The 25,290-nt window shown below is 51.4% G+C and overlaps 9 protein-coding genes across 9 annotated transcripts; 4 read left to right on the top strand and 5 right to left on the bottom strand.

The window, feature by feature from the left end:
* Positions 1–773: 773 nt before the first annotated feature.
* On the bottom strand, positions 774–2,122 carry EJ05DRAFT_536592 (uncharacterized protein; the record flags this gene model as incomplete). The annotated part of the gene is made up of 1 exon (XM_033749323.1): positions 774–2,122. Exon 1 carries the CDS (start codon positions 1,632–1,634, stop codon positions 774–776), a length of 861 nt encoding a protein of 286 aa, XP_033602943.1. The 5' UTR covers positions 1,635–2,122.
* A 3,997-nt stretch (positions 2,123–6,119) lies between these two features.
* Positions 6,120–7,943, top strand: EJ05DRAFT_420043 (uncharacterized protein; the record flags this gene model as incomplete). The annotated part of the gene is made up of 1 exon (XM_033741460.1): positions 6,120–7,943. A coding segment is annotated over one exon (1,824 nt), but the record flags the coding sequence as incomplete, so codon positions are not given.
* Positions 7,944–9,889: 1,946 nt separating this feature from the next.
* Positions 9,890–11,554, top strand: EJ05DRAFT_474365 (DNA replication factor c subunit). The gene is made up of 4 exons (XM_033743594.1): positions 9,890–10,038; positions 10,093–10,998; positions 11,117–11,172; positions 11,257–11,554. Exons 1-4 carry the CDS (start codon positions 9,952–9,954, stop codon positions 11,285–11,287), a joined length of 1,080 nt encoding a protein of 359 aa, XP_033602941.1. The 5' UTR covers positions 9,890–9,951; the 3' UTR covers positions 11,288–11,554.
* Positions 11,555–11,563: 9 nt separating this feature from the next.
* On the bottom strand, positions 11,564–15,024 carry EJ05DRAFT_531035 (uncharacterized protein). The gene is made up of 3 exons (XM_033748998.1): positions 14,828–15,024; positions 12,370–14,778; positions 11,564–12,315 (listed from the first exon to the last, which is right to left on the bottom strand). The coding sequence occupies exons 1-3, from the start codon at positions 14,907–14,909 to the stop codon at positions 11,588–11,590; spliced, it is 3,219 nt and encodes a 1,072-aa protein (XP_033602940.1). The 5' UTR covers positions 14,910–15,024; the 3' UTR covers positions 11,564–11,587.
* A 215-nt stretch (positions 15,025–15,239) lies between these two features.
* EJ05DRAFT_536588 (uncharacterized protein) lies at positions 15,240–16,397 on the bottom strand. The gene has a single exon (XM_033749322.1). The coding sequence runs from the start codon at positions 16,241–16,243 to the stop codon at positions 15,353–15,355; it is 891 nt and encodes a 296-aa protein (XP_033602939.1). The 5' UTR covers positions 16,244–16,397; the 3' UTR covers positions 15,240–15,352.
* An 80-nt stretch (positions 16,398–16,477) lies between these two features.
* Positions 16,478–17,314, top strand: EJ05DRAFT_286324 (uncharacterized protein). The gene is made up of 3 exons (XM_033740485.1): positions 16,478–16,582; positions 16,632–17,089; positions 17,145–17,314. Coding segments are annotated over exons 1-3 (492 nt in total). The 5' UTR covers positions 16,478–16,580; the 3' UTR covers positions 17,177–17,314.
* A 2,548-nt stretch (positions 17,315–19,862) lies between these two features.
* EJ05DRAFT_474362 (ankyrin) lies at positions 19,863–21,011 on the top strand (the record flags this gene model as incomplete). The annotated part of the gene is made up of 2 exons (XM_033743593.1): positions 19,863–20,262; positions 20,322–21,011. Coding segments are annotated over exons 1-2 (895 nt in total), but the record flags the coding sequence as incomplete, so codon positions are not given.
* Positions 21,012–21,528: 517 nt separating this feature from the next.
* Positions 21,529–22,287, bottom strand: EJ05DRAFT_498447 (ubiquitin carboxyl-terminal hydrolase, family 1; the record flags this gene model as incomplete). The annotated part of the gene is made up of 2 exons (XM_033746683.1): positions 21,529–21,911; positions 21,957–22,287. 2 exons carry the CDS (start codon positions 22,285–22,287, stop codon positions 21,529–21,531), a joined length of 714 nt encoding a protein of 237 aa, XP_033602936.1.
* A 141-nt stretch (positions 22,288–22,428) lies between these two features.
* EJ05DRAFT_509014 (ankyrin) lies at positions 22,429–24,945 on the bottom strand (the record flags this gene model as incomplete). The annotated part of the gene is made up of 4 exons (XM_033748063.1): positions 24,602–24,945; positions 23,319–24,532; positions 23,159–23,268; positions 22,429–23,107 (listed from the first exon to the last, which is right to left on the bottom strand). The coding sequence occupies exons 1-4, from the start codon at positions 24,678–24,680 to the stop codon at positions 22,429–22,431; spliced, it is 2,082 nt and encodes a 693-aa protein (XP_033602935.1). The 5' UTR covers positions 24,681–24,945.
* Positions 24,946–25,290: the final 345 nt, after the last annotated feature.

The following is a 25,290-nucleotide window of genomic DNA, read 5'->3' as shown; positions in this document are numbered from 1 at the left end:
ACGTAGCGGCAGCACTTACTAGCGCTATTTACTAGGTACCCATAACTGCGCTCAGATGCGGATACGCACGTGCAGTCTACGATTCGAAAAAGGTTTTTTGAAGAGCCTCATTCGCTTTACATGGGAGTCAATCTGGTCAGAACATATGCACGGATACAATGTCAGTGGATGCTCGAGAGTCAGCGACATGTATAGCATGCGTGAGCGAAAGAGTTGGCAAGCCAAAGTGTGTCTTTCTAGATTAATGACTGCCGAAACTCCATGTGCGAGATGGATGCTCGCTCGTGACCATCACCCGGTCATGCCCTCGCCGCTAATAAGCAAAATGAATGGATGCCGCCCCGGTTCCGTCACCATGTATATATACATGTGCAAACCTGTCAGGACAAATCCCCAGATGTTGGAGATGCCAGAAGAAGACGTTCGCCTGCCCGTTGCTGTGAAGAAACGCCGCCGCCATGATGCATCATAAAGTGTGCTGTGAAGAAACAAAAGGGATTCGTAAGTTTGGCCCAAGGTCACAAGGATGGCCAAGTCCGTTACATTAGTACAGTCAAATCGAAGAAATAAAAAAGAGTGTACTCTTAACCGAAAGCCGCAAGTCGCAAGTCGCAAGTCGCAAACAGCATGCCGAAGCTGAGAGGTGATTGTGGAGAGTCGCATGTCGAAGTAGGCGAGGTGTAACTACTCGATATGAGTTACAATGCACGGATTGCAAGCAGCCAAAGCCTCTACTCCCAAACTCCAGGTAGCCTCAGTCCCCATTATTCCTTCTATTTCCAAGAGTTGCTCTCTTTGATTCTAACAATCATATCAGTACCCTCGTTCAGGTCCAAGCTGGTATCCGGTGTTCCCTTGAGATCGAAATAGAGCTCATCGTCCACGTCATCCAGAGCATCCAGCAGGCTCTGATTCAGTAGCATGGGAATGTCGGCTTCCAGAATCTCGTCCACCGGGGCACACACGTCTTCTTCAGTTGGAACTCTGTTAACTTCATCAAACGGGTACACCGCCGTCATACGGCACTGATCCCAGCCAACAGTAAAGTTTGGCTGGTAACGTGGCAGAGCGAGGAATCGGCCCAGCTTGCTCTGGGCGCGACCGTCGCCCTGGTATCGCATCTCCTCACTGCATGGCCACTCCGCGAGCTCAGGCTTGGCGTCCCAGTCCCATCGACACCATATGGACTGCTGGGATAGCACGGCGGTGCGGTTTCCTTCGAAAATCTTGCCACCAAAAGGCTGCATCAATGGAGGAATGCCGAGAGCCTGGAGTCTCATTCTCTCCTCTGCCTCGTACAGGCGCTTGCGCTCCTTTCTGAGCTCTCTGCCGTGATGGTATTGTCTGAGCTCCATCCACTCTCTGAACGCCATGTAGCGGACCGGAGAGTGTGGACAGAGTCTTTCAAGCGAATGCTGCGCAACCAGGTAGTTCTTTCGCTCCTTTGTCGACTTTGACTCCCAAGTTATGGAGTTGGTGTACCCTGTGGCCTTCTGATGCATTGCTAGAGCTGGCTCGGAAAGACCCGCCCTGGACTGGTCGCTGCCTGAGCTGATTGGAGGTGTGGGCAGCAAAGGGTTGGATCGCTGCGAAGAAGTAGAGAGTTCTGGGAAGGAGGTCTTGCTGTCCATCATGTCAATAAAGCAGGTCCTGAAAGACGCGACGCGGGAAAAGAAAGAGGAACAGAAAGGTAGGAAAAGGTAGAGAATGAAAACGATACATGTTATGCGAGTAGCAAGGGAGCAAAGAAAGAAGAACACGATCCAAAAACAGATGCATGCCCCCAGCGTTACGATTCCACGATAGTTGTGCGCAGCAGAGTCACAACAACGACCACAACATCACAATATTGACGTGATGTTTCTTGGAGAAGAACAGTACCAGGCAGCGGCACAAAACGCGGTTGTGTCGTCGTTATGGACATGTTCATTCTCGCGACCGACCCACTTCTACCACTCTGGTGGGTCCGGGGTGGTCGCCGAAGTAGGGCAGCTGGGGCCGGTACGTGCGTTGCGCGAGCGAGCTAGTGAATCGACATATGCCAAGGAATGTATGGTGTTGACTTACTTGTGTGGTTGAATAAATATTGAGCACGGCTCTGCGTACGTTTTGCAAGTAAAAGATGAACTGAGATGTCTGATATATGATGATAAATGCGTGTAGATGCTTGGAGATGCCTCGAAAGGAAAAGCGTTCTTAGAACCGAATGCGGAAATGGTGGGTTGACATATATGCACAACTGAGGCCCACGTCGCACAGTTTCCGTCTGTGGCTGGGTCTTCGCGATCAAAGAGACTTGCTTGGATGGGCTTATTCTCTGTCGGCACTGCGGACGTGTAGTGCTGATGACGTAGAAGTGGCCTTCAAACGCCTGCCTTGTTTGGATACGTGAATCTTTCCGTAGTACTCAGAGGGCACAAAAATGGATAGCCAGTGTGGTCCAGGCAACAACTTTGTCGATAGCTGGGCCGTGGGAAAGACAAAAAAGAAAGAAAAAGGTATGAAAAGACGAAGGAGATGTACGAGTGGAAATGGATCGTCTTCGCTAGTGCTCTGAGTAGTCTTCATAAACACTTGAAGCGAGCTGAATATAGTTGACGAGATCGCAGCGTGAAGAGAATGCGGTCTCAGTCGGAGACGAAGCTCCCTGAGTAGAGTTAATGAGGTTGCGGTGAGCATTCAGAGAAGCTATTGAGAATAGGCTATTGAAGGAGTGCGCTAAGGCTGCCGCGTGTGAGTCTTCACAGAAAGAAGAATGCCGGGTAGTCTGGTGGACAAGGAGGGTATAAGGAGGTATAGTTGACTATACAGGCACACGAAAGGTAGGGATAGCGAGCTGATGACGGCTGATGGTGGAGCAGAAGATAGTAGGCAAAAGAGAGAAGGAAAGGTGTGGTCAATATTAATTGACAGGAAGAGACAGGAAATTCAAGGGCAGCAATGCTGATATGCAAAGAAATCGCTTGACAAGATCGCGGACAGAATCGGTGCAGTAGTCGAACGGACAGCCCTGCATACCACGAGGTACGGCGTAACGTAGGCATCTCCTTCTGGCCGGTGTGCAGCTATTACCGCAAAAGTCAGCCATGAAGCAAGGGGTGTAGCACCACGCTGTAGGCGCAACAGAAGGGTGGCGCAGTGAGGATAAGTAGCGGTGACGTCGCGGGTACGAAATGGAGTAGAAAGTTTTTGATATTGGCCCAAAAACTGTTGGAGTAATATAAGAGCTCAAAAGGGTTGTATAGGCGGTCGGCATGGTGAATGCTGCATCGGAACAGAAAGAGAACAAGGACCAAGCGAGCTGGAGCAGTGAACGGTACAGAGCAACGCTGCGGGAGGTGGAAGGAGAGCGAATCTCACAAGAGCGAGGCGATACAGAAATGAAGGTCTCGTGGAGGTAGACACTACATGTCTGGCAAAATGAAGGCGAGGAGAAGAATTTGATAGGCTCACGAAGGGCCTTTTAAGGGCTCAAGAGTCGAATCGGCATGCTCCAAACAGGGCATGGATACAAGCATTCTTTGCGGGAGTAACCACAGTGTCGGACACATAGCTGACGAGAAATTAGTGATGGTAGGCAAGGCATGAAGCATGATAACTTATTCCGAGGAGGCAGAGTCTGGTAGCCAAGCAGCTTCCAGACTGCAGATTGTCAAGTATCCTGCCATGTGAAGAGATATCAACATGACGGTATAGACGGGGAGAGGGGGGAGAGGGAGAGAGTGAGCCGAGGCAGTTGAGGAGAGGAGATGCAGAATGGAGGCTGGAAATGACGGGAAAGTCCAGAATGAGAGCGATGAAGCGCTCTAGGGCTGGTATGGATGACGAGAGCTGAAGAGTGGTGTGGTGGTGTGGTGGTGAGGTGGAATGGGAGATGGGCAGGTTGAGGGAGTCTTCCCCGTTTGTACCACGTTACCGTCGCACCCACCCAGCCGGCCTGAGTTGCCGGTAATAGATGACGGCAGGCCATCTTCATACCTACCAAGGCTAATTACTACCCACCACTTGAAGCTCACAAACAAAGATGAGGATGGAAAGACACGTGAGTGGATGAATGGTTCAAGTAGTGATGTGAAGCAAGGGCAGTGAAATGAGGCTTTTGGCATTCAGGGTTGATGGACGGCAGCTGATTGGCTGGAGGGTAGGCGCTATGTACCGATCTAGAACTGTAGTAGCGCCGGAAAGGATGCCTACTAAGACTATCAATCTACTAAGCTTATATGTTAATAGAGATACTCCAGAGAGAGTTGTTATGGAATCTGTAAGATGAGTGATATTAAACATCTCTATATATTGGTATGTGTAGTATATATGCTGGAGATACTATGCTTTAATCCCTTGACTGTACTAAGAACACGTGGGACTGGAATATGACTCGCGAGACTGGGGCAAACTGACTCGGGCTTTTGGCCACGCGGGAACCCTTTGGGGGTGCGTGGGATGTGGCGTACGGTGTGTGGCGTGTGGCGTGTGGCGTGTGGCTCGTATAAATGTGGCGTAGAGCGTGGGATGTGGGGTGTTGGGGGGTCATGAGTATGGAATCTACTAGTCTAGGCAGCTACCTAGATTGTGTCCTCCTTTCCTGCCTGACTGCCTGACTGCCTGACTGCCTGACTGCCTGACTGCCTGGCCGCCCGCCCTATGCTCGCGCGCGCGACTGGGGATTAATTAATTAATTAGAGGGACGACGGCGGCGCCAACTAACTAATTACAAGATCCATTCTTAGCCAGACAGACAGACTCTCAACACAGCTACTTTGCCAGGCAGGATGACGAGCAAGACTACACCGCACTGCATACAGCTTGATTCACATTGCATTCACAGAGAACATCGACGACGACAACATAACAGTGACGTCGGAATGGCCCGGCACGCAAACTGGGCAGAACCCATGCACTTACGCCACATTTTGTGGCGCAAGCTTTCTTCGTATAAGACCGCCCTCAGCGTCGCCGATATGTTTGAAGGCTTGGACATCCTCATCCTCTGCATCCGCTCCATCGAGTTTGTCCCCTTGCAACTGGAAAAGTTCACTTATTGTTCTGAGCCGACGACAACGACAGCGACTCGGCGACTGCGACGCGCAACATCAGCACTGCTCTCTGACGCTGCATCGTCCATCGCTGTCGCGTCGGCTCACCACACCCAATCGTTGCAAGCTTCTTCGCCATCAGCGTCACGGTAGAGCGAACAGACCAGTCCTGTCGTCAATTCTCAAACACCATCGTCACCAGACAGCACTGCCAGCTCTGTTCAGGGTTCACGTCCACTCGCACGTCCTCCTCGCCCTATCATAGAATGCCGGCTTTCTACTGGCTCTCGCTACTTTTGCACGGCGCCTACATCGTGCGTCGGAGCGCCACCACAGAGCCTCATCCCTCCTCCTCCACGCCTGGAATTGGTGCACTGGTGACTGGTGCTTGCTGAAACAGCTTGGAGCCCGTGTTACACGTCCTGGTCGCGCCAACGGTCCTGTCAGCCTGAATGGTACGTCCATATTGTTTCTATTCTGACTCTGCGCTTGTATAGCGCTGTCCATCTCCCGCTGCTCTGCGCACGGGCCATCAAAACATGTGAATGCTCCCACTCATCCTCTCAAAATCACTGAATAGCCCATCCAGCTGTCCTCCTATTCACTCTTCATTGTGCACTCTCCCAATTTTTGCAAATTCTCTCCTATTGTCCCTGCATCTATTGTTCACGGCGTTGTTTTCTTCTACCATCATTCCTACACTGACCTTCACTACTACTCCTCTCTCCTCTTACCATCTTCTCATCCATCTCCTCGTCGCGGCACCAGCATTGTCTCCGCTTTAGATTTTCACATAGATCTCTTTTCCTAAGCCTCACGGCTCGCAAATTGTCCATACTGCTCTTTCCCATTAACACGCTGGCCGTATTCCTAATATCTACATCCTCACAGGCTGAGGTGCCCTCTTCCCAATCTACCATCACCACCACCTCCTCCTCCTCCTCCTTCTCCTCCACTCTATAGAACCAGCAGCATACCTTTCCGACCATGCCTCCCTCCGACTCCGCTGGCGATTCTGGGCAGCAAAGTTACTACAATGGTTCTGATGCACCACGACCTCTTTCCTATTCATCATCATACCCTAGACCATACCTCGGCTTGAGAGCTAGGCTCTCGCAAATATGGATCAACCGCTGGACCATTCTCCTTCTCCTTGTCCTGGTTCGCGTCCTCATGTCCATCGCCTCCATGGACGGCAGCGTCGGTGACGCTCGTGAAAAGGCTCTTTCGGCTTGCACCAAGGTCGAAAGTGCCGGCAGTGCCCTGGCATCCATGCCATACTACATGTCAAAGGGCCTCAACGAGCTCACCGCCACTGGTGTCGAAAAGGCTGTCAACGGGCTCATGTCCATGCTTGATCTCACTATTACTGGCGTACAGGAGATTTTCGTCTTTTACATCAACATGCTGACTGGCACTTACGTCTGTCTCATCACCCTTGCTGTCAACGGTGCTATCGGTGCTGCCACGAAACTCGTCGAAGAGGTAACAGATTTCCTCAACAAAGCTCTACCAGAGATCGGCTCAGGCATCCAGAGCGTCGTCGGTGGCTTTCAGGACGGCTTGAACAAGGCTGCCGAGAAGGTCCAAGGCCTTCTTCCATTCATTGGCGGTCTTCCAAAGTTGAATGTTGACGACGAGCTGAAGAAACTGGACGACATGCAGATCCCTCTTGACTTTCTAGACTCGATGAAAAAGGTCAACGAGTCCCTGCCAGACTTCAAGGAAGTCCAAAACTTCACCGACACCGTCCTTCGTACGCCCTTCCAGGAACTCAAGAAGCTCATCAAGAGTGAAATGGACACCTACACCTTTGACCGAAGTCTCTTTCCAGTCCCGCAGAAACAGCAGCTCGACTTTTGCTCCGAAGGCAACGGCCTCAATGACTTTTTCGACAGTCTTGTCCGGCTTCTGTACAAGGGGAAGAAGATCTTCATTGGCGTCATCGTCGTCTTGGCCGTTCTGGCATGCCTGCCCATGGCCTATCTTGAGAAGAAGCGGTTCGATCGCGAAGAGGCAACCATTCGAGCCTTTGACAAATGTGCGACATCGGGTCAACACTGCATCGACTCGAGAGACCTCGTCTACACGACTGCCCGTCCGAACACGGCTGGCTTTGGTCTTTGGATCACTCAACGAAAGTCACGCACTTGTCCAAACTCTGCCCATGACCCGCAACCAAAGCCAAGGCAAATATTGATCCGTTGGGTCATCGCATACGCTACGTCACCGCCAGCTCTGTTCGTACTCTCTCTTGCCATCGCTGGCATCTTTTCATGTCTCTGCCAATACATAATGCTCCGTGCCATAGAGACACAAGTCCCCGATCTGACGGATCAGGTTGCCCAATTCACCGAGAAAGTCACATTGGCCCTGACGGACGCTTCAGAGTCTTGGCAGAACGGCACCAACATGGCAATCACGTCAGCAAACGATGACATCAACAAAAAGGTCTTTGGATGGGTCGGTACTAGCACAGACGCTGTCAACGATACTCTCACTGCGTTTGTTGATAAGATGAGCGAGGGCATTGACAAGGTCTTTGGCGACACATTCCTCAAGGATCCCATCCAGGGCGTCATCAACTGTCTCGTTGTCTACAAGATTGAAGGTATCCAGAAAGGCCTGACGTGGGTGCACGACAATGCCCATGTCAGCTTTCCCCTCGTTGCAAATGACACCTTTACCTTGTCTGCACTTGCAGAACAGACTGACAGCAAGTCCGACGATGCCTTCCTACTCGCACCCGGCAACAAGACCAAGGATGAGTTGACCGAACTAGTCGACAAACTCATCGACAAGGTCGAATCAGGTATCCTGCAAGAGGCAGCCATTTCTGCAGCACTTCTTGGCGTCTGGTTACTGCTTGGGATCATCGGCATCGTCGCTGCTTGTTACCAAAGCTTCCGCTCCAGGGGCATCCCTGTCTTCTGCGACGCTTACAATCAGGAGCGTCTGGACGCGCCTAGAATGGTGGCTGTGGACGAATTGCCATCGACATTCGCAAACCCTCCACCCCAGTACGACATGGATGAGAGTAAAGAGTCAAGCCACGACTCCGACCACGATCCCTTCCACGACCAATACCAAGTCAAGGCAGAAGGAGCAGTGAACAATCTCCAGCCTGCGCATACCCAGCAAGACTACCGCGCAAGCTCGCATGGACAGCTCGACAACTACAACGAGAAGCGCGGCATCTATGACGCAGACGACGATATTCGGCCGTACCCTCAGCAAGCACGAGATTCGACACCCTATCAAGCCTACAGCTCGAATCAATACAGGTCCCAGCGTTGATCCTCGTCAACCCCACTCTCAACGAGACCTTGCCAGTCCCCGATGACCTTCTCTCCCACCCCGTGAGGTTTGCGTCGCCGCGGTCCCTGGCACTGTCTCCTCGATCTCCTTCTTTCAAGTTACGTACCTTGGTCTAGGGTACGCGTGTGAGTGATGCATTGCTCCTTACGCGCGCACACTGTCGACGAGCCCACGTTCTCCAGTGGTAATGATATACGGCACCGCTTTGAGAGCGAGCTGCCTGATGAACAAACGGATTTTCCTTGTGTCGTGTGCAACTGCATTTTGAACCGGCGTTAGGATGATATACCCATTTAGCGACTCAGATGTCTCATCACAACAATGTACAGAACTAAATCTATTTCCCGTTTATTTTCTCTCCGTCCATTGTCACTCTCATACTCTCTCTCTCTCTCTCTCTTTCTCTTTCTTGTTGTCAAGAACGGGGAAGTTGAACATGTGATATTCAAGTCGCGAATGGTTTTCGAATTACGAAGGAATCATCCTTTTGGTTTACTTTCCCCGCAGCCCTTTCAGGAAGGAATGGGGGGTTACTCTATGTTAGAGCTTTATTCATCTGCGAGATTTTGAAGACTAAACACTCTGTTTTTTTCTCAACGTCGAGCAAAAAGAATCCTCTATTTCAGACGTCACCCCCCCGCACCCCTTCCGCCCCCCCGCTCTCTCTCCTGTGCCACCACAGGCTGTTTATTTTCCCTCCTACTCTGCCTCTACTACTCCCTCCTGGCTGTGGCTTGCCCGCTGGGAGGATATGATGGTGTAGCTTGTAGTCGAGGATGCAACGCACGACAGCTATTGGAAGTCGCGCATGGAACGAGCCGGACATACTGGGTAGAATCGCTCATTCGCGCTCTTGCTTGCTTCCCTCCCCTTCTTGCTCCTTCTCTTCCCTACTTTTGGGAGGGGGAGGGGGGGTTGTGGGGAGGATGGAGCATCGAGTGCTGCTGACTGGTAACGAGCGTTTTTCATGTTTTTAGGTCTGTCCTTCTCTTAGTAGGATTGACGGAAATTTGTTTGAGTCGGAGGCGCTGTGTATTGTTGATGCAAGGAGTCCTCGTCCTGTTGGACTGAGGGCTGGTCGAGCAGTCAAGATAGATCTTATGGTGGACGGATGGATGGATGGATGGATGGGTGTGGAATGTGGAATGTGGTAATAAGGGGCTCGCTGGATAATTTGTCTTGTCACCACGTCACCACGTTTGGAGAAGTCTGCTATGTATGTATACAGGGGCAGCGTCAAACTCGAGTCACTCTTTTGAAAACGAAACGAACGAACGGACGAGCTACAATCGTCTGGGGATTAGTAGTATCCTAGGAAATAAGGGTGATTTGCAGGTGCACCATGCAGAGATTACTAGATTTCGCGTGGGTACTGCGATGGTATAAGTTAGAAACGAATCACCTTTATACGAGCGAGTCTCGAGAAATTGTTTGTCTCTAGTGCCATGTTCGGACATTTCGATATATGGAACGCACACGTGACCGCGAAAACCACTCTACGCGTCGACGCGTCTCACCTCGCAAAACACCATCACCAAATCCTCTCACCTCAACCACCTCAACCACCACATCCACACCACAACACACCACACCGCACACCATGGCCCTCCTCGTCGACAAACACCGCCCACGCTCCCTCGACACCCTCAGCTACCATCCCGCCCTCTCCGCACGCCTCCGCGCCCTCGTAAGTCCCCCCCTCCCCTCCCAAATACCCAAATACCTAACCCAAAACCCCCAGGCCCAAAGCAGCGACTTCCCCCACCTCCTCATCTACGGCCCCTCCGGCGCCGGCAAAAAAACCCGCACAACCGCCCTCCTCAAAGAACTCTACGGGCCCGGCGTCGAAAAGATCAAAATCGACGCCCGCACCTTCCAAACAACCTCGAACCGCAAACTCGACTTCACAATCGTCGCCTCAGTCTACCACCTCGAAATCACCCCGTCCGACGTCGGCCACACCCACGACCGCGTCGTCATCCAGCACCTCCTCAAGGAAATCGCCCAGACGCAACAGCTCGACGCCCTCGCGCGCCACCGCTTCAAGGTCGTGGTAGTCAACGAAGCAGACCATCTCTCGCGCGACGCCCAGGCTGCCCTGCGCCGCACAATGGAGAAATACAGTCCTAACCTCCGCTTGATCCTCCTTGCCAACACAACAAGCAACATCATCGCCCCCATCCGCTCGCGCACCCTCCTCATCCGCGTGCCCGCCCCCTCCGTCGAAGAAATAGCACAAGTCCTAACATCCATCTGCGCCCGCGAGTCCTGGACTCCGATTCCAGCCCTGCATGCCCGCATCGCCGTCGACAGCGGGCGCAACCTGCGGCGTGCACTGCTCATGTACGAGGCTGTGCGCGCGCAGCACGAGGTTGTGACTGCGGACACGCCTATCGCGCCGCCGGACTGGGAGGCGCTGGTCGGGGTTGTGGCGAGGGAGATTGTGGCGGAGCGGAGCGCGGCGTGTATTCTGAGGGTGCGCGCGAAGTTGTATGATTTGCTCGTGCATTGTATTCCGCCGACGGTCGTGCTGAAGACGCTTACTTGGGCGCTTGTGGGGCTTTTGGAGGAGGGGGGCGATGATGGGGTCAAGGGCGAGGTGGTGCGGTGGAGTGCGTTTTATGAGCATCGGATTCGGTTGGGGAGTGTGAGTGCCTTTTTTTTTTTTTTTTTTTTTTTAAAAAAAAAAACCTTTTCCTTCTTGCACTCCTTTCTGGCTTTTTCTTAGTATGAGAGATGCTAGCTAACGATAACGCGTGCTTCAGAAACACATCTTCCACCTCGAAGCCTTTGTCGCCAAGTTTATGCGTATTCAGGAGAGGTATGTTTTTTTTATTCCTCCAAGATACGGACCTTCCTGCCCCACCCGTATCGAGAGAGTCACTAATCATGTGTGTATGTACAGCTATCTCATGGGCATGGACTTGGACTTTTAGCCATGACTTGCACACACGTGTGCTTTTTGCCAGAGGGGGGTTTAGGGGTTGGGGTTGATGGATGGGTGGATGGAATGGACGAATTGTATGGAGTTTAAACCTAGGATATTGTGCATTGTGCATTTGGCAAGGCGTTACGGGGCTCTACGTATGTATATACAGGCAGGCAGGCAGGCAGGCAGGCAGGCAGGCAAACAGAAAGACACAGGCAGAAAGCGAGTTGAATAGCAATCGCAGCATATATACACATCATATCATATATCCCCCCCCCAAATTCTCCACCGTCCCGCCGGGCCTCACTCACCACGCCCGCGCCGCCCCCTTCCTCCCCACACTCCGATCCACACACCCATAATGCACAACGCTATTATCCGGAAACACCCTAATCGCACTACCCCCAAACCTCTTCCCACAAACCTTACAATGCCGATCCTCCGTAATCAACACACGGCGATTCCTGCCCCCGCCACCCATCATCCCCTTGGTCATCGCCCTCTTCTCGTCGTCCACAGCAGCAAGACCACCACCGGCTCTCGCCTCGCCGAGCAAGAGCGCCGCGTCGACGTCCAGCTTCACGACGCTGCGCAGCGACGCCAGCATGCGTTCTTGCCGCAGCACGCTATTCGCCGTGCGCACGCGGCCGCGGAAGTAGCTTTCCAGGTCAGCGACGGGGAGCGAAGGGGGGATAAGAGCGAGGGTGGAGCCAGCGGGGAGGCGGGCGCCGTGTTTGCTGAGGAGGGTGAGGGCGGGCTCCCACTGCGGCTTATGCGGGTGTGGCGGGGCGAGGTAGAGGGCGAGGAGGGTGAGGTAGATGCCTGGGTCGGCGTCGTCGTCGGGGGAGGTATCTGGGGTGGCGTGGAGGGGATGGGAGGTGCTGTCGAGGGCCGGGTGGGTGGAGCGGTAGATTTCGTTTGCGTATTCTTCGGCCTTTTGCGGGGATTGGATGTTGAAGACGTAGATCTGTAGGGCTTGTTTGTGTTGGCCCATGGAGCTGAGGACGATGGCGCGGGACTCGTAGTACATGGGGTCTGTAGAGGGCTGTTAGTTTGATGGTGTTAGGTCTGGTACTGGGAAAAACGGACCTTCTGATGGGAGTTGGCTGAATGCCTTGGCTCTGTGGTAGTGAGTACTCGTCTTCAGGATCTTCTCCAGGCTCTCCTTCCATTGCGTGCGCTCTTCTTCAGAGCTAAAGTCGCCAAACTCTCCCCCTTCGCTGGACTTTAGTCGCCTCAGATATAGATCGATCAACTTCTGGTGGAAGTGTGGCTCTCCTTCGTTAATGTGAGGCTCGTATATGATATGCTCCAGATAAGCCACTGCAAGCTTGTAATCAAAGTTCTCAAGATACTCTGCCACACGGTGTCGGGGCAGATCATCCGCATTCTTCGTATCCGCCACAAACACTTCCATGCCCAGCTTCGGGTCAGCCTCGAGCGGCCACTTCACAAATTCGAATATGAGCTCGACAAGATCTGGCGGGAGCTGTTGGAGATACCCGACCATTCGTTGAGGTCCCTTCAAGGCCGGGTTGCCGCTCTGCTCGGCCGCGTCTTTACCAAACTTCTCCAAGAGCTCCAGTGCTTCACGATGGAGCTTCTTGCCATGAAGGAAGTCGATCAGATCCAGATATCTGCCATTGTCGTACAGCTTCTCCTTGACAACTTCAGGGTCGCAGAAATTCTCGATGCGAAACAGCGAGCCGGCCATTGTTGGACTCCTGATCATGTATGCTCGGAATAGTACTGTATCTACTGTAATTGCCACTTCGAGCAGCTTTTGAGTCCAGTCGATGTCCCCTTCTTCAGGTTCCAGGATAAACTTCTGAAAAGCAGGCTTCTCTGGCTCTACCTGAGAGTCGGAGGAAGTAGGGAGGGGCTGCTTTAGGGTGCCGTCGAAGTTAATAAATTTCTGTATCTGTTTTCTAGACTCCGCAAGAAAGCCTTGTAATGCGTGCACTGCTTTTAGGAAGTCCTTTCCTTCAAGGGGCTTGTCTACTGCAGGCTTTCCTCGAACGCTAGCCGAATCGTCCATACTCGGCTTCTCTGATCGTATCGAAGCGGCATCAGAGTCGGGTACCTTGTGTTCCGCTTTCCACTTTCCAAACATAGCACGTCCTAGAGTTGATGCTGTCCCAAGAGTGCTCTTATTTGGCGAAGCTGGCACGCTGCTTGAGCCTTCAGTGGGCGGCTCGGCGGCCGCTTCATTTTCAGGCTCCTGCTCGGCTTCAAAGGACGACAGTTCACCAGCTATCGATTTTGGATACAGAGCAACGACGAGCTCAGGGGGCGCATGCGCCTCTCCGAAGAGATCCATCGCATCCTGATATCTCTTCTGATGGAAGAAGCCTTGTGCCTTGAGAATTTTCACTCGTCGTAATTGGCCTTCCTTGTCCTTTAGGAGGGTATCCTCCAGCATGTTGAGCAGACTAATGGCTTCATCGTACCGTCCACTGTGTATGAGGTCCTCGATCTGGGTATCGTAGTCAAGAGCACCCATTCGCCAGATACAGCGATCGCTGGCAACGAGAAAGCCTTTGCCAGCATGAGCCAAGCTTATGTATGGCTGCGGAACATGTATGAAGCTTGCATTAGGTAGAGCGATTGATTGCAGCAAGGATAAGGTGTCGGGATTTCGTACTTCGAGGGCGCCTTTAGCTGGCGCAGAAAGAGCCAGCATATATGGATAAGAGTATCCGAGTGACTCCGGGGCGGAAGGCCAAGGTATCTGTCGCTTGTCGAGAGCATTGCCGTCCTCGTCGATGAAAAGTGTATTGACATCCTTCGCGAGAAGCATTTGCCCTTCTTTCAGCCTCGTAGCGAGAGGTTTCGGTATCCAGCTTCCCATACCCATATAGCCCATTCCAGATGAGTTTACAGATCCGAAGCGCGCAGAGCCAGGTGGGCCTGCCTCTCCAAGCGCACTTGGCTTGTTGATGTCCGTAATCTCCTGGCTATCCACATCCACCATAACGAAGCCGGGATCCATGCCTGCGACGAGTTTCGTCCTCGTTGACCAAGTCAACGATTTGACAGCTGCAATCAGTGTCATCTCTGTGACCTCCTCGTCCACCTCCATGTCTTGCCACGACCATATGAGTATCTTCCTCTTCACCGCAACCGCGAGCTTTGTGACGATCGAAGGTATCTCATCCTTGATGACGATGTCAGATGTTACTGCGAATGTGGTCGCACCTTTCGTGCGTTCGAGACGCTCCTGAAGCGCATAGCTATTCAGGTCATGGATAGACACATAACTGTCAGAGAGCGAGAGTAGGATGCTGGCTTCCTTGATGATGGCGAGTTGCTGGACTGGTCTCCGCGAAAACTTCTCTTCTTCTCGCAGGAGATCTGCAAGTTTGATCTTCTCTTCATGTACTTCCTCACCCTCTACTCCATCTACATCTTGAACTTCTGGGACGTCCTGGTCATGTAGCTCATTGACACGGTATATACGCAAGGCACCGCTCTGAAGGCCAACTAACACGCGGTCGCCTAGTCATGTGTTAGTAGTCTAGTAGATGCGCACAACAATCCGACGCACCGAATGCTAGAATCGACTCGATTTTGGACTTGTCGCGTTGCTTGAACTCAACAATGGGTCGAGCTGTGAAGGCCGAGAGCATGGTGGAGGTGCATTTGAGAAGATATGCCCGGTTTGCGGAACTGTATGGCAGGTCAAGATTCCTTCAGCTCATTGCAGTGTACATGTTTCTTTGCGCCGGGTAGAGTTGGAGACTGGGCAGCGTGTTTCATACCCCAGAGTTGAAGACTGCCCGTCAAGGGTGCCTGGCAGGAAGGAGCTTTGACCACCAAGACGTCACAAGCTCACAATATACGATGCACGACTTGTAGTTAGATTACAACCATTGTGATTGATTTACTCATTATTCCTCGCTGGAAGATTGGGTTCACGGACTGCTCACACCGCCAGATAATATTTCGGTCGAGTCACTGTTGTGATACTGTTTGATTAGACTGAATATCTTAATCATTAGGGTATCTAGGTACCAGATCCAAACGCCCGTGCTATGCATAAATGTAGAAGTCGAGACATGTATCCCCAGCATCACTCAGTCGCTTTTCCCTTTCCCTTATCCGACGTTGCAGCTTCTGCCAGCCCTGATTCCTCTACATCAGCCTCCTCGTCTTCATCGCTCATATCTTCATCCTCATCATCCCAGCCAAAGAAAGTCTTAGCGGCGGTCTGAGATTTCACTGGCTTAGAGCTCGACGCACCCGACTCCTCCACTTCCATTTCGCTATCGCTGCCATCACTTGTTCCAGACGCTTCCCCAGAGCTATCACTCTCCTTGGCGCCCAAGGCATCCTGAATATCCCCAGCTTTCATAGCAGCTAGGACTGCTTCTCTGGTCCGTTCTGATGCCTCTTCTTTCGACTCGACCCATTTGCCATCCAGCCTTCCCCTGCCGTTCCTAATCTCCTCTTCGCGCTTATCGGCCATCTCCACGATGCTCTCCCAACGCTTTTTACGCTCTTCCTTCTCCTTCTTCTCCATATCGGGCTTGATCGCAAGGTATTCTGCGAGAGCCTTGGCTTCAGCGACAGTGCGTAGTCTGCGACCATCGAGGTTGCGGCTCGAAGCATGTTCATCCCCCTGCTTTCTCTTCTTGCGGGACGACATACGGCCACCAGCAGCGCGAAGCTGTGACCCAAAGCCGCCCTTGCCACCACATAGTGGTACAGAGAGTCTCAGAGGTAAGAAGGTATCGTTTGGTGATGAGAGAAGGGTAGTGATTGGTTCTTCCCTGGACCAGAATTCGAGTTGTCTATTTCGGTTGGTAGTAACAATGAGTCTGGAGGGGATCGCTGGTAGATGCTCTGCAATAGCTTCTCCTAGTTTTGCAACGGAAGTGGAGGATGATACTGCGAAAGATAGAGTGGGAGGGAGGCCCAAACCAGTGAAGGTGGTGAGGAGGATGTTTATTTGTTGGGCCATAGCAGCGACAGCGAGTGGTGTTGCGAAGTATGAATCAGGTATACAGTCAAAGTCGTCCAAGCGATTGTGTATTTTGTGAAACCCAGCTGCGTAAGCCGTGTCGCTGATGTAGTTCAGCAATATGATGAAAGTACTGGTAGCGTGGCTGTGAAGTTGGAGAAGCAAATGCCAAGAAGTGTTCTTGCCTTACTGACAAGGCTGTAGTCGTTCGCTTACTAGCGTGGTCCGAGCTCACACGCAAGATTTCCTTAGCACAAATCCACCAGATGCACGAACTTTGAACTTCGACGCCCAGCAACGACAACCTCCCAACTCCAATCCACCCAACACCGCCAAAATGTGAGCCCGATGTCCAAGTGCACGTTTGTGCGCATACTGACGTACATAGGCTCATCCCAAAGGCCGACCGCAAGAAGATCCACGAATACCTCTTCCGCGAGGGCGTCCTCGTCGCGAAGAAGGACTTCAACCAGCCCAAGCACGGCGAAATCGACACCAAGAACCTATACGTGATCAAGGCCTGCCAATCACTCACCTCGCGCGGCTACCTCAAGACTCAATTCTCCTGGCAATGGTACTACTACACCCTCACCCCCGAGGGTCTCGACTATCTCCGTGAATGGCTCCACCTCCCCGCCGAAATCGTTCCTCAGACGCACATCAAGCAACAGCGATCCGGTGCTCCTCCTCGTGGCATGATGTCTGGTGACGACCGTCCTCGTCCGGGTGGCCGTGGTGGCCCGCGTGGTGACAGAGAGCGTGGTGACTACAGACGCCGTGATGCTGGTGAGGGCAAGGAGGGTGGTGCTCCGGGTGACTTCAACCCTGGCTTCCGTGGTGGATTCGGTATGTGGCATTCTAGCTGCAGGCTACTGAACTATTAAGCTGACATTATATCCAGGCCGTGGCCGTGGTGCTCCCCCAGCGTCATAGACACATGTCTTAATTGAAAAGCAGAAATTCCTCTTTTCCCTTTACTGTGAACGAGTTGGGTCGGACGGTAGCGTGTACGATCGAGTGACAGAAATTGCCGGGGGTCGAAACGGTCGAGTAGGCAGTTGACACTGCAACACCTATCTGCACATCTGTAGAATAGCAAACAGATGTCCTTCTGATTCCACTTGTCGAAAGAGTTTCCATTCATCAACATTAACAACGTGACATCTGGAAGAGAGACTAACAAAGCCTTGCAAGGACTTCATACAGACTTAGGTAGCTCCGCCGACCCCTGGAGACCCCCGAGTTACGTCACTCATGGCCGTCAACCGATCATACCTCAGCACACTGTGCATCAACACCTGCGCCCCAAGCGTACAATACTCCGGCTTACAAAACTCCCTCGGATTATGGCTCACGCCTGCCTGACACGGGACAAAAACCATCCCGGTCGGCGCGCGTCTACTCGCATATACAGAATCATGCCCGGCCCCCGACACCATCTGCCTCACCAACCCATCCACCTCCCCACTGCCAAAGTCGCTCTCCACGCTCTGCCGCACATACGCGATACAGTCCTCATGGAAGCTAGTACCCACACTCACACTATCCGCTCTCCGCTCAATCTCACACGGCTTCGCACGCGCGGTCCTCGCCGTGGTTAATAGCCTCAAAGTCAGCCCGCAGATTGCGCACCGCCTCATCAACAACCCCGTCCCTCGCCGCGCGGATATCAAGGCTAAACAGCACATGCCCCGGCACTGTGTATGTCGACCCAGGCGCGAGATTCAGGATCCCGGCGATGCGAGCGCACTGTGCTGGCCGGCGACCTTGTGGTTCTGCGGAATCAGCTTTGCGGCGCCGCTCGGTCTCGAAGATGGCGCCATGTTCGATGTGCAGCTCGAAGTGGGCGGCGAGAGTGTTGGCGGTGTGGTGCGCGGGTGTGCGGCTGGTTGCTTTGCCGGTGGTACCGGTGCCGGTGCCGGTGCCGATTTCTTGAAGGTTGTGTACACTGTCTCGAGGGGGATTTCACCGGACCATACGCCGGAAAAGACTTTGCTAATAGAGAAGCGGGCGCCTTCTTCGCTTGTCCGCGTCAGTTCCCATCCCCCTCACAATACATAACATGAAAGGGGCGAGGGGGTTGGCAATAAAGGTAGTCCCTAACTTACTTCGTTGAACATTAGACAGCTAGATTATTCTTAATCAACAGGCAGAGTCATGTTGTACTAAGTACTCGCCCTCGGCATATACACTTCTCGAAAACCTACCCCCAGCTCAACTTATTGATACTGAAACAGAGTGTACACATGCTCCTATACACGTCCCTGGCCGTGGGTCCCTTGAGCCGCCAATAAGCATAAATAGTCCGCTTCGAACTGGGCGCGTTTTGGAAGAAACTCGCGCACAGAAGCCATATCGATTCCCTGTCCTATGGCAATTTCAGGACCACAGCAGTCAGAGTAGCACTTCCTTGGTCGTGAAACCTCCTCCATATGTCTTGCCTGAGGGATACAGCGTGGATGACATTGGCATTAAAGAATAAAACATACTCAAAGCCAGGGGTGCAGCCGTATACGTGGAGCTAGTTCCTTGTATTGCTGAAAAGTTCAACATCCCGTGCGAGGGCCCGCACGAGTTCTGTTACGACCAGGTAGACAAGCACTTTACGGTGCCCGAGGCTGCCGATAGGGTCGACGACGATGAGGACATGGAAGGGGTGGACGATGGCGAAGACGACGATGTCGAAAACAGCGACGACTATGTCATTGCTCTCAGAGAGGACTTAGAAATGCCACTAGAGAAACCAACGAAAAAGGTGTATGGCATAACGATGGATCAGGCTTCAGAAACTCATTGATGATACCAACACATTACTATACCTCATAACTAGCGCAACCCTAACATAACCTTTCGTCCATGATTGCGTTGCTTATTTTCCGTCTGTGGTCATCAAGTAAGACGGGGACTCTGTCTCTTACAGGAAGATCTCTTAGGTCCCCTATTTCTCCGAACTCTGGACGAGATGAAAAACGCGAAAAAGAAGAGTTCTTCAGTCTTACGGACATGGAGATAGACACTGTGATCAAAGAATACGACCTCGGAACTGAATCAAATGTGAGCTCTGTCACAGCAGCAGATACGGGTTCTGATGGATCCATTTCAGATGGATAGGTAGCCGTGATCAAAGTCGATAGCAAAAGTAAGACGAACAAGACTGCTACCGACTGATTTATGGTTTGACTTGGACTATCACTGGGCCAAACAGAGCGAGGAGCAGCCTCCGGGAAGACATTCAGTTTGACAAGTAAAATTTTAATTGAAACAGCTCCAAATCGTTCTCAAAACCAGCTATAATGCGCTCGGAGATCAAGGAGATATAGACTTGAGAATCACATATTCCATGCTCGACAATGAGCCTACAAGCATTACCTTCTATTGTAAACAAATTCTTCCATAACTGATACCAGCATTCTCTACTTCGTCCCAGCCTCACCAGGCCAGCCACGGTACGGAGTACCCCCACTCATCTATCGGAGACTTGTGCAGACAGTAGACCCTCCCTACACGCCGTTAAGTTGCATCCCAGTCGCTTCTTGCACCACCACCGTGTCTGGCGCTTAATCAGCGAAACGATAGGATGAATACCTACTTGCCCAGAAATAATATCCCACTCTCGCGCTCACCACCATCTCATCAATCAACATGCAAGAAGAGGTCCTAGCCTTTACGCCTTCACCGATGCGCTCTGATCAGCCATTATATAAAAGACCGCAAGAAGTGAAATCATGCTATGAAGCAGCCCTGAAGGGCGATATCACGGAAGTAAGGCACCAAGTCGAACAACTCTTCCGTCGGCATCCCGATGCAAACCCAGCCTGGTTATCATATTCTCTTGCTGCCGCTGTCGAGAAACACGATCTCGAGATGGCGCGGTTTCTACTCGACAAAAATGTTGCACATATAGGGCTTCCTATTGAGCTTGCTGTGCGAGAACACGCAAAGGAAATACTGGAGCTCTTTCTTCAGTATGGATGGGGCATAAACCAGCCTATGCATAGGATTGAACCTCCTGCGTTGAGGTGCGTGGGATACACTTCCCAATCACTCCAAGTCAATTGTTCTGCTCATGGTATACCAGCATAGCTCTCCGTACCGGCGATCATGACATGGTAGAGTGGTTTCTTGATCACCATGCAGATCCCAATCGCCGCTGTGCCTGGGACATGACCCCGACATCGCAAGCAATGTATACCGCTTCTCTTGAAACGATCGAGTACCTGTTCTCGCGGGGCGCAGACGTTCGACAGGGTCAGCTTCTCCACCACGCTGTCCTTAGGGCTAAGCCGGGTGCTCTTGAGCTGGTGCGCAGACTTGTGGACTGTGGTGCACCTGTCAATAAGATCAAATACGAAGATGATCTGACAACCTATCGGGAGCGTGTCCCTTTTGGTCTAGGTACTCCGCTCCACCGGGCGGCAGAGTTTGGGAAGACGGAGATTGTTATGCTTTTGCTGGAGAAAGGTGCTGATCCTCTCAAACTGGATAGTAAGGGCAAAACAGCACGGTTCTGGGCTGTACAACGCAACCACGAAGAAGTAGCTCACATTCTAGAGGATTTCGAAGGGCGTCAAAATGATATTCAAAGTATTAGCATGAGTTGAAGGCAAGAAGAATAAGACTTTTCTTGCTAGACACGGAACACAAAAGTACTACAACCCAAGTATAGCTGACCGACGTGTTTGACACTCTTTAAGATTTCCTATGACAGAGGCGTTCTATAGGTCCCGCAGCAAATAGTCATTCTCTTTCAACATAGCAAGGCAAATTCTGTGCGGCTTTTCAGACTTCGCAATGTCACCTTGCATCTTGATATATCTTGCTGAACGCGAGGCGACGCAAAAAAACGAGCACGCTCTTCTCCATCGAAGATGCCGAAGACAAGAAAGAAGCATCACCATAAGCCCAGCCAATGTGCTGATCCTTCGCGGAGGTGTAGTCCTCACGTTGCACCAGAGTCTCGGGGTGGGAACGGTGCAGTAATGCATAGAGGGCTTCCATTCGTCCGCTAATTGGGTCGCACCTTTGCTGTCTAAAGAATGTTGGTAGACATGCTGCGTTGATGGCCAGGTATCCGCAGCAAAATTTGTGCAGAGTTGCATGAGAAGCATTTTTGTCCCATCATGCTACCGTACGTGTGGTCTTGACATTAGACGGAGCACGACCGAGATTTCATCGGTGTGCTAGGGATGTATTTCTGTGGTATGGGGCAGTACTAGTGTTGCGACTGCTTTTAACAGATAAGAGCGAGGATGAAGACAGCGATCACAAAGTTTGTAATCCAGTCGCTAACCTCCTTCAGGTTGTTCTACAAGGGCCATGAGTGAAAATCCATCACTCCTGCCCTCTTCTTGATCAATGAAGTTTCGAATCATCGTACGGACTTGTTCAGAAAGCATGTCCTCGTTAGGACTTGTCACAATATTCTTGTTCAACGGGCATTTCCTATCTCCGTCCAGCTCAAATACATGGCCGTCTGAGTCCTTGACGAATGTTATGAAGTGATAGTCGACCTCTTCTTGAGGATTGATTGGGGGTGTCGATGAACCTTGTAAAGCTGCCTTAGTGTAGACATCTTCAAGCTCCTTAGACTGTTCTAGGGCCTTGCAGCGCTGTTGTTGGGTCAGCTGTAAGGGGTTACCTAGTAGATTGGCCAACAATGATTCAGGTACTACTGCTTGTCAGCTCCTATCAACATGAAATCATAGAAGCTTACACATTAGATGCTTCGCTCCGCTATTATACATTGCGTGAAGAATGGCGTAGAGACCACAAGCGTTATTGATGCTTTGTCGAAACCATATCAAGCCAGTGTCCGAGATATCGTCCTCTTTGGAGGATGCTTCCTCCCTGGATTTTCGACATTCGTATGTTTCTGATGTAGGAAAGATTAAAATTAGCGCCAAGGCTGAGGTTGGTAGTAGTAGCGGATTATCTAGAGTCATAACATCTTCAAACCGTAGACTCGTCCGCACCCCTAAATCCCGTAGGAGCTCGTTGGAAACCTGCAGGTCAGACTCTAGAGGAATGAAGTGCTTTTCATACATTTCTGAATCCGCGTCGAGGATGCTGCTGATGGGACGTATATACAAATTGCCGGGTAGAGGGGTTGCCCAGTATCATGTGGATTGATTACATCAGATACTTCTAATCTTACATATGATACCTGGCATCGGCTGCTTCAGGCATTAAAAACATAACATAGAACCAGTAAATCCTGCCCCTAAGGCAATATCGCGGGCTGTATGACCGTAACTATCAAGAGCTCCGACATCTGCAGTGCCATGAGTAGATTGGAGTAGTCCTTTGACTACCCCTTCCAAGCCCCAAGATGCGGCTACATGCAGTGGGGTCCATTGCCCGTCATCCCTGGCATTGATGTCGGCCCCGCCTTGCAGGAGGATCTGGGTGACGGCAATTCTGTTCGTTTCTGATTTCCTAGGTCCTGCAATCGCAAGATGTAACAGAGGCATAACGCGCTTTCCAGACTGCCGTGTTTGACGTACATCAGCTCCCAAACGTAATAAAGTTTCCACTGCTTCTGGCCAGCCGTATTCGACTGCCCATGCCAATGCACTTCTACCTGTGCAATCCGTGTCATCTATCTCTGCCATTCTTGCGTTGTGAGGAATTTGAGGAAGCGTCCGCTCTAGATTGCATTCTTGAGTTGATGCCCATGGTAACGCCAAAAGTGCCTTATGCTGAGGGGAAAACTGTCTTGAACTGTGGTAGCTCGTGCAGAGTTCATGAGTTGGCGTATTGAATATTTTGCCGATCAGTTGAATACTTTTCCTTGCCATTTTTGGACTTATGAGGGCTTGCGCTCTCAATGCGAGAACATTATCTACAGATGTGTACAATGGAGTACTTAAGACCGTAAGCTACCTTAAAAAGATTTATAGCATGTAGCTAACTTACTTTCCAATATCATCGGGGTAAGTAGCGTCTGCACCAGCCTTCAGGAGACTATGACATATTTGAAGCGATGTTCTGAGATCACAGTTATGCAAGCAGTAGTATGCAGCATACTATCAAGGTTAGCGTCCACACAAGGCTTTACACCGTGGCGCTAACTTACGTAAAGAAGACCGAGTCCATAAGGATCGACCGAATGAATCGATACGAGACCCGAAGTGATGAGCTTCATCGATTCCGCGATATTACCCTCCTGGACGTGTATGAAGATTGGTGACTCGTATGGCATGACTACAGGAGCCTGGAGGAAAGGGTAAGAGGAGGCCCAGGGGCCTTGTTGCGATGTCGACGGTGGAAGGGTGCTTTCTATCCATTCTTCGTTCGATATAGAATTGTCCTCGAACCGAGTTCGACTTGCAACAGCGTTGGTGGACCACGTAAGCTGGTCTGGGTTAGGAGCGAACGACTTAAGTCTGGTCAGACCGCCTGTATGTTGCATCCCATTTCGGTCAGGTAAGTTCGATTGAGGATATTCCATACATCTATTCGTGAAGCTCTCTGGTGATATTAAGGAACTTCCATTAGCGTTCGTTCGAAGTCGTTTTAATCCGCTAAAAGTGTCGCTTGGTATTCGCGGATCAACAATCTGCGCACCAATGTAATGGAGCTTCGAATTATTGAGCTTTTTCAAGCCAAAATTCTTTTGGGATGTTCCGGAGCTACATTCTGCTTCGTTCGAGAGTGACTTGTCAGGTGATGTGTGTACCGACCCTATATCAGAAGAATCATAAGTGTGTTGAAGTGACAAAGAGGTACTCCCGGATGACTTCGAAGCGCGGATATCAAGGAGTCCCGGGGTAGGCAAACTCTTGCCGCTCAATTGCGAGTGATCGTCGGTTCCAGAGCCCAATCTCTCGAGGGAGGTAGACTCAGGATTAACGTTGGTAACAGGGGGGTCCAATGCATCTTCTGTCAGGTTAGGTGCGACGGAATCGAGATTGCTGCCACTGTGGTATCCGTCAATAGGCATATCATCACTCACGGCAACGTCCCGCCTGACGGTGTCGTTAGAATGCTCTGGAAGTCTAGAACATGATTCATCAAGGGGCGGACGACTGAAGTTTGCGGAACTGTTCATAACGCCAGGGGACGCTGTGAGGCTGAAATCAAAGGTGACCCCGGTACCTGCTACCGGGCGAGGATTTTGTGGCTCTGTTGTGCAAGTGATTGATCGATCCGCTGACGACGCGTGGTCAGAATTCCCGAGCTCTCCATGAACAGCAGCAATAGATTGATGAACGCCCCAGAAAGCATCGGTAAGTGGCCCAAGAGAATCTCTAGTTTCCGGGAGATCAAGCAGGGCTAATCTCGATTCGACTTTAACTCGCAGGGAGGTGAATTCTTCGTCAGTCAGGCGCTCCCATGAGGATGATGCTGCTCATTTACAACTAACAAACACCGTGCCTGCTACACCAAGTTTCGCGAATCTATCGCCACACTTTCGCTTAAGATTTTCGTCGACCATGGCTTTCTTTTCGCATGTATTCTTAGCTCTTAACACCTTTCGTTCGGCCTGCTTCAACTGCCCAGACTTCCCAGTAAAAGCTCAAACAAATCCGGTAGCAGGCTTAGTATCAGTTGCAAGAATCAGGAGTGTAACTGCTTGACGTGCGCCCGTGTTCCGAACGTCTTGGGCCAGCCGCTCTAGTATCTCGGCTCGACGTACGTCATTGCTGTCCGGCCTCCCACTTCCAATAAGAACATTTTCCCAGAAGCTCTTCGGATCTCGTTGTATCGAGAGTAGAATATTCTTTACGTGAGCTTCGTCTTCTAGAGAGCTAGGGAAAGCTGCTACAGCGGTCTTCCCATATCTTGATAGTACCCCTACTCGTGCTGATGATACGCGTGCACGTGCTCGTGCTGGTAATGCTGGTGCTGGTGGGTGTTACGGCTACGGCAGTAGCAAACAACATGTATAATTAATGTAGGCAGTAGCTACGCACCGGTCGGGTGTATATATACAACCGACCGTACACGTACATAGAAAATGGCATGCTTTATGACCAATACACTGTATGGGAGTGCCCGAATCGGACCCATGACGCCAAGTGCAAGCTCTATGCTAAGGAGTCAGT

This window comes from Pseudovirgaria hyperparasitica (genome assembly GCF_010093815.1).
Source record: "Pseudovirgaria hyperparasitica strain CBS 121739 unplaced genomic scaffold EJ05scaffold_4, whole genome shotgun sequence".
In the NCBI taxonomy this organism is placed as follows: domain Eukaryota; kingdom Fungi; phylum Ascomycota; class Dothideomycetes; order Acrospermales; family Acrospermaceae; genus Pseudovirgaria; species Pseudovirgaria hyperparasitica.
This window is presented reverse-complemented; position numbering and strand designations above follow the sequence as displayed.